The sequence below is a fragment of the Chinchilla lanigera genome, unplaced genomic scaffold (assembly GCF_000276665.1).
Source record: "Chinchilla lanigera isolate Chin_1 unplaced genomic scaffold, ChiLan1.0 scaffold00028, whole genome shotgun sequence".
In the NCBI taxonomy this organism is placed as follows: Eukaryota; Metazoa; Chordata; class Mammalia; order Rodentia; family Chinchillidae; genus Chinchilla; species Chinchilla lanigera.
In genome coordinates, this window is record NW_004955429.1 from 17,297,113 (window position 1) to 17,304,860 (window position 7,748).

Consider the following 7,748-nt stretch of genomic DNA (forward strand, 5'->3'; position numbering starts at 1 on the left):
CTCGCGCTCGGGGTGGGGCGGGGCGAGAGGGCGGTGCTGGACTCGTTCGGACCCGGCTTACCAGGGTCGCGGCTGCCGCGGCAGGAAGATGAACGGCGCAGGTAGGGGCTGCATGGTCGGTCCGGGTCCCCACCTGCCGGGTGGGGCATCCCCAGGGCTGACACTCGAGGTCCCAGGCGCGCCCCACCCTCACCCCGTATCCTGGGGTCCCCGAGCCTTCCCCACCCTCCCGCTCCCAGACCTCACGATCCAAGATCAGAGCGCTCAGGTGGGCATAAAAACCCCAGGGTACCCCCGCGCACGCCCTGAACCAACACCCCGATCCCACACCGGGATCCCGCACAGAGCTTGGATGCCAAGGGGACACCATGTCCTCTCTATAGGAGTGCATCCCGCTCGCCGGCCAGCGTGGTTCCGGGAACTGGGGTGCGGTTCCTGGAATCGGGGTGCGCCGAGCAGACTGGCCTCTCAGGAGTGCAGTGTAGCCGACCTAGAAAGTGAGGCTTCGGGAACCGCCCTGCCCCTGACCCTATCCCTCACCCCAGCGCCAGGGGCCAGAAAGTTCCCTTAGCCGGCAGCGCCTAAGGCGCCCGCCAGCGCAATCCCCAGGCGCTGTCCCCAGCGTGTCATTTTCTCCTGGAATTTAGTGCCGCCCCGACCCCAGGGCCACCCTCCAAACACATCCCGAAAGAGACAGGAAGCCACCATCTTGGCTGTCCTGGGACCATATCCTGCTGGGCCCTGTGTGCGTGTGTGTGTGTGTGTGTGTGTGTGTGTGTGTGTGTGTGTGTGTGTGGTGGGTGTTTTTCTTTTTAAAATTTGCTGTAGTGAAAACAAGTCATTGTCTGGGGGGAGGCGAGGCAGGACTCGGGCTGGCCACCTGACAAAGGATGAGTGCCCAGCCTGGTGTAGACTGGGGTTCGGGGCGCGTGGGTCATGGGCGGGGCAGCAGCAGGGCACCCCTTTGTGGACCAGGGTCACAGCACCCGCCAGCCCTGCTCAGGGAAGGTTGCCTCCTGCTTGTGGCACTGCTCAGGGCTGAGACTTGGCTCCCAGTGTAACCCTCCTGATAACAATGGCGAGCCTTTCGCACTCCCACGGCTTCCTGCACACGCTCAGCCTGAGACCCGGGACCAGGGAGTCCTGGGGTCCTGGTAGGTTTGGTCCCACACATCCTCAGCCATCAGGCTCAAGGGTACAGGGTCCTGTGTTTGTCCCCAGCCCAAGCAGGGCTCCTTTTTAAGACTTGTGGGTGCCACGCTCCAAACTTCCTGGTCATGGGCCTCAGGGGTTCACAGACTCTGGTGTATTGCAGCCAGCTCGCAGGCAGGTACAAGGCCTTGAGCACATTGCCCAAGCCCTGTGCTTCAGTTTCTTTATCGGAAAAAATGAGGATCCTTGTCAAAGAGCTCTCCTGACGAAGCAGCAGAAAGCACGCTGGGTGCCTAGGCCTCTGCCCCTCATCAGCACCAAGCCAGGTTTATCAGGTTCTGGAGGCCCATCAGATGCTGCTACCAAGTGTCCTGTTCACACCCACTTGTTAGAATTCAGTCACATGGTGTCTTCGTTACTTTTCTCATGGCTGAAACAAAATACCCGACACTCCAAGTTAAAGGTGGAGAGGTTTATTGGGCTCCCAGTTTGTAGAGGCTTCCATTCATAGTTGGCTGGCTCCAAGGCAGGGTGGCATGGCAGAGGGCATCGCAGAGCAGGCAGGCAGAAGGCAGCAAGCAGTAGGCTGCAAGCAGCCCACGGCAGGCTCTCTTTCTGTCCCTTGTATTTTTTCCAGGCTACCCTTGCTTAGCGCAGGTAGTGTTCATACACAGGGTAGGGCACCTTGAATCCTCCCAGAACTATGGGAACCAATTAGTGGACAGATTTAGTAGTTGCACACCCTTGATTCCGGCATCATGCACTTGATCTAGCCGCCTCCTAAAAGCCCCACCTGTGACCACATGAGGCTTTGGGGGGGACATCTAGACATAGCCGTAACAGATGGGAAGGTGAGGACTGTTGCTGTTCCATTCTACAGACGGAACACCTATTTTTGTTTCTGTTTTTTGAAGACAGGATCTCCAGGCTTGTCTTGAACTCTCTATGTAGCTCAGGATGGTCTCAAACTCATAGTGATCCTCCTGCCTCAGCTTCCTGAGTGCTGGGATTACCCCGCAATATCAGATTTTTATGGTCATTGGCCTAGGAGGGCGTGAGACGGGCCAGAGAGTAGAGTAGGTACACAGGAAATACTTGCTGGTTGACTCTGTTAGGCCGTTGGTGTCTGCTATTTCCTCTGGACTTCTCATTGCTCCTGGTGAAAAGGGAACATTGCCTGTTTTTCACCAAGAAGGACCCTGAGGCTCCCACAGGCAGCGTGAGGTGCCGGGGTCGCACAGCAGGAGTGGGGGGCAGGCAGGCTCAGAGCCCAGGCCCTGCTGAGTCTGCAGGGCTCTCCCTGCTGCCTGCCAGCTTCCCTGCAGGCCCTGTCGTGGGATGCAGGAGTCACCAGGCTTGGTTTGGACACTCCAGCCCGTGCTGGCGCGGCAGGTGAAATTGGAAGATGGTGACTCGTGCGGCGTGCAGATGGGACAGTGGGGTGCAGATGGGACAGTGGGGTGCAGATGGGACAGTGGGGTGCGGGCACGCTGTGAGCAGCATCTGAGGCAGACTCGGAGATGTGGAGAGAAGACCTGAGAGTCTAGAGGGCGTTGTCAGCCGCAGCAGAGCCAGCTTTGTGACCCGTCCCCTCACTCTGCAGATGGGGAAATCGAGGCTCTGAGAGGGGAGGGACTTGCTGGAGGTCACACTGCAGATAAGGGCAGAGCCAGGAGGAGCATGTAGGCCTCCAGACTCCCTGTCCAGGACTCCCCCAAACTCCATCTAATTGAGCTTTTGAAGCAGCAAGCGGGACTGTGTGAGTGACAGCCATTTAATTAAAGTGGGGACAACAAGTATAAACTGGTAGAGCCGGCAGGGATGCTGTCTGTCACCAAGGGCCATTAAAAATGTCTTCCTCCCACCACCGAGGCTCCCGTGGCTGAAGGGTGTTGCTGTCTGAGTCACCCTGCGCAGCACAGTGCCAGGAGGTTCTGGACGTGGACACTTCGGGTGTGCGTGGCAACCTCACTGGGGAGAGCAGTGTACACCACAGCCAAAGCTCTGGAGAGCAGGGTCCTAGCCCGCTGCTTCCTGAGGCCCACCCAACAGGCTCAACAGCCTCCGCACGCGCCACCCCCACCCCAGGAACACTCTGGCCGGCCCTGACACTCGGAGACCTCTGCTTCAGCCTCTGGTTCCTTCTGGGGTGGGCGGGAGGAGCAGGGCTGGAAGCGGTGAGGTTTCCCTGCACCCCGCCAGGGCCGCGGGCTCCCTCGCCCGCTGTCTTCTCCGTATGCACAGGCTGTGTTGATCTCACCCTGGTCCACCTTCACTGGCTGCACGTTGGGCCAGAACCCTGGGCCACTGTCGTCTGCTCCTTCGACTCAGACCAGCAGCTGTTCCTTTGTTCCAGGTGCCCTATACCCAAGGTCACCTATACCCCACCTGGTCGGAGCCCCTGTCGCTTCCTGGAGCTCATGTGACAGCCCCTTGCCTCCTTGCTCACTGTGTGGTGGTTTCAGGGTGTAGCCAGAGTCCTGCTTGAGCCTAGCATGCTGCATCATTCTGCAGCCCCCGCTTGCGCTCTGCCCCTCTCCACACTGGCCTCAGCCCCAGTGGACGCTCGGTATCCTGGCTTTGCTCACCTCTCACCTTCCTCCAGTCCCCTCTCGATGAGGCCTTCCCGCTCATGCTGTTGACAGTCACACCCTGTCCCTTCCAAGCCCCTCAAGATTGACTGACCAATCGTACCACCTCCCTGGAAGATCCTGATTTCACTTTGCTGATGCATCCAGGGAGTCTAGGGGAGGGCCTGATCCATAGTAAGCCATCAATCTGCATTTCTTTCTTTCTTTCTTTCTTTCTTTCTTTCTTTCTTTCTTTCTTTCTTTCTTTTTTTTTGGTTGGGAGGTGTGTTTGAGACAGGGTCTTATTATGTAGCTCAGGCTGGTCTTGAACTCCTGGTGGTCCTCCTGCCTCAGCCTCCTGAGAGATTACAAGCACGCATCAATCCAAGTTTCTTGACTGGAACTGGGCTGAAGAAAAGCGAGAGGGAGCGTGTCAGATCAGGAACTTGCCCCATAGCCTTCAGCGCCTGGAGCCCTGGACCGGCTGCACGTTTCTCACCTGTTCTCCACCCCAGCTTCCCTGGTGTCAGTTCCCCTCTGCCTTACTGGACCCCAGGACAAGTCAGTGCATAGAGGAGATGGCTAGGACAGAGAAGCAGAAGAGGGCTGGAGCCAGACCAGGAAGTAGGGACCCTAATCCGAACCCGAATGACCCTGTGCCAGCCCCTGCCTCCCGGACCTCCGACCCCCTTTCCTTTGACCTCGGGGCTCTAGAGCTGGAGGTGGTGGACACCAAGTGCTGTGGTCCTTGAGCTCCCAAAGGACCTGCCTGAATGCCCGCCGTCCGCTGCCCGAGGAGACAGTGCCCAGATCATTTGACTATGAAGGATGGGCAGGGGGGCACCGAGCAGCCGGGTGATGGCCATTTTTCATGATCCATCGGTTCCTCGGCCACGTCCCATGGCGCCCGTGTGAAATGCCACCAGTGAGGATGAGGGATGAGGATTCCCAGCCCCGGGAATAATCTCTCAGCCTGCGCTGCCCACCCAGTGTGGACAGCGGGGCTTCGGAGCCTGTTGTGTTTTCATGTGCCAGGGGGCAGTGGCAGGCAGGGGCAGCTTTGTGGGATGGCAGAGGTTGCTGCTCATTCATTGAGGGGCTGGCCCTCTGTGAGCATCTCTGGTTCAGTACCTTAATTCATTCATTTATTTATTTTGAGTTTTCTGAGTCAGGATCTCACTATGTAGCTCAGACTGGCCTTAAACTCACTATGTAGCCCACGTTGACCTTGAACTCACAGTGATCCTCCTGCCTCAGCCTCCTGAGTGCTGGGGTCACAGGCATGTGCTACCACACCTGGCTAGCACCTTTAATATGTGTCCTTTTGTCTTCACAATAAGCTGTGGCAGGGAACTGTCGTATTGCATCCATTTTACAGATGGGGAAACCAAGGCTCAAGTCTGTAGCTTCTAATAAGTGGCCAAGTCCCCAAAGGCCTACTGTGCTGCTCCACACTGCCTAACAGCTGGAGGGCATCTTCTTCAAACTCCAAATATTTGTTTTCTCATGATGCTGCACACATGTTCTTCTTGACTGGCATGGAGACAGAGCTGGATGGCCTGACTCCCTTGCAGACTCTGGGCTGACATCTGGATGTCAACCAGCCTGGGCCAGCGCCCGTCAGGCAGATGTCAGGTGGCTAGAAATCTGCTCGGATTCACCTCAGTGTCTTGAGAGCTGGACCGCTCCCGCTCTCTGCTGTCAGGTGCCACATCCTGTAGCTCTTGTGCTCCTGCCCTGCCCACATCCCTGCATACATTCCACTTTGCATCCACAGACACTGCATCTTTAGAGGGCCATGTGGGGCTCAGGTGACCTGGCATGGCCGTGATGCTGCCAGTATCACTGGAATCCCCAGTGTGGGGCTGGTCCAAGTGGGATGCGCTGCTCATGTATTTGGGTTTTTTGTTTTGTTTTGTTCTGTTTTGTCTTTTGGAGACAGGGTCTCGCTATGCAGTTCAGGCGGGCCTTGAGGTCACTTTGTAGCCCAGGCTGGCCTCGAACTTGCAACAATCCCCCTGCCTCAGCCTCCCGAGTGCTGGGATTACAGGCGTGCGCCACCATGCCCGGCTGCGTTGCTAATGTAAAACACGTATGTGGCTCCAGACTTCATCCAACCGAGGGCCATGAAATGCCTCTTTAATCAGCACGGGCGCTGATGATAGCTGCCTCTCAGCCCCAAGGACAAGAGCTGTGCAAACCCATCGAGAGCTGGCAATACCACAGGTCGAGAAAGCGCTCCGCACGCCTGACCTGCTGAGCCCAGCCCCAAAATGTGCTCAGGAAACCCATATTTGCCTGTATACAGGCAAAATCCCCTAACACGAAGCCTGTTTCTAAAATAAAGTATGGGACATAGTGTGTAACTTACAGAATTCCACACCAGAGTGAAAAGCAGAATGGGTGTGTGTGTTTTCACACCAGCGTAAAGCTAAAGATAGTAAATTGAGTCGGGTTGCACAGTCCTCACCTGTCATCCCAGCATTGGGAGGTTGAGGCAGGAGACCCTTCCCCCCGCCAGAGCCTCTGGTCAGTGCTGCATGTGTCACCCGCACCCTTTCCTCTCCTCTGCTGTGGTCCATGCCCCACCGGGAAGGCACATCTTGGGCCTCTCCGCACTGGCTGGGCCCACCTCCTCCAGAACAGCTGCATGCCCATGCCATAAATGCAGGTGTGTTAGGGAGCCCTGGCCGTGAAGCCCAAGACCCCATGTGTGGCCCCACAGGACTGGGCTCCTTGCCGTCTCTACCAGCCAGGCTGTGTACCCACCCACACTGGGCGCACTGCAAAGGCAATGACCAAGACCTGTACTCTCGAGGGCTATAGGGGTGGTTTTGGGGCCCCAAGACCATGGTGACCGGGCACTGTGGAGGAGCAGTTTCACCCCTTGGTTTTCGCTAGCCAACTGGGACAGGAGCAAGGTCTGCACACTCAGTTTGCTGAGTGGCTTTAGGAGTTAGGAGAAGCTAAGCTTGGGACAAAATGTGAGTGATGGTCATCGGGTTTAGCACAACCCACACTGGCAGCGGGGACTCTGGAGATCCGGCTCACTGGGTCTCTCTCTTTTTCTGTTTCACCCTGCAGATTCCCCCAAGCCTCCTGTTGCTCCCAAGCCGAAGACAACTGCCCCCAAGTTCCCTGCCTCTCCCAGGGCTGAGGGTCCGCACAGCCCCAGCCCTATGTTCCGGGGCCCCAAGCCACCCCTGGCACCCAAGCCCAGGCTGGCGGGCCTGGCAGGGTGCAGGCCTGGGGCACACATGAACCACCGGCTCTCCAAGTGCAGCAATGGCCAGCTGCTATGGGCCATGGGTTCCCTGAACCCCGAGTGCTCTGGGTCAGAGACAGAGGAAGACATCGTCACGGGCCCCCAGGCTGCACCCGGAGATGATGCGGCCAAGGACACGGGCAGCTTGAGGGAGGAAGCATGTGTGGACGGAGGCGCCGAGGACACCGGGGGAACCCAGGACCTGACACCCCCAGCTGGAGAGGGAGAGGAAGGCCCTGGAGACGAGGCAGCGGAGGAGGAGGATGGCAGCTATGGCTCGGGGATAGGGGTGTTGCTGCCCACGGGCGAGGAAGAGGAGGAACCAGGGGGAAGACTCGGCCTGTGTGACCTGGAGGACGGCCAGCACGAGGCCCCCTGGACCCATGAGGACCCACGCGAAGGGCCTGGGCTGCCTGGGGACACCACGGAAGTGGAAGAGGATGGTGAGGAGGGCTGTGGCCATGCAGATCCAGGCCATGGACAGGATATGGACAAGGCCAGCGAGGAGCTCCCCTTGTGTGAGGAGCCCCTCGAGTGCAAGGAGCCTTCTGAGGAGCCCCCTGAGTGTGAGGAGACCCCCACGTGTGAGGAGTCCCCTGAGTGTGAGGAGACCCCCGAGTGTGAGGAGCCCCCCGAGTGTGAGGAGCCCCCTGAGTGTGAGGAGACCCCCGTGTGTGAGGAGCCCCCCGTGTGTGAGGAGCTCCCTGAGTGTGAGGAGTCCCCTGAGTGTGAGGAGACCCCCGTGTGTGAGGAGTCCCCCG

At 58.3% G+C, this 7,748-nt stretch overlaps 1 protein-coding gene across 1 annotated transcript in view; it reads left to right on the plus strand.

The window, feature by feature from the left end:
- The first annotated feature begins 10 nt into the window (after positions 1 to 10).
- Positions 11 to 7,748, plus strand: part of Fgd5 (FYVE, RhoGEF and PH domain containing 5) — a 70,243-nt gene continuing 62,505 nt past the window's right edge. Inside the window, exons 1-2 of the mRNA XM_013515358.1 lie at positions 11 to 101; positions 6,807 to 7,729. Of these exons, the coding sequence (XP_013370812.1) occupies positions 89 to 101; positions 6,807 to 7,729 (936 nt within the window). The 5' untranslated portion in view covers positions 11 to 88. The remainder of the gene's footprint in view (positions 102 to 6,806; positions 7,730 to 7,748) is intronic.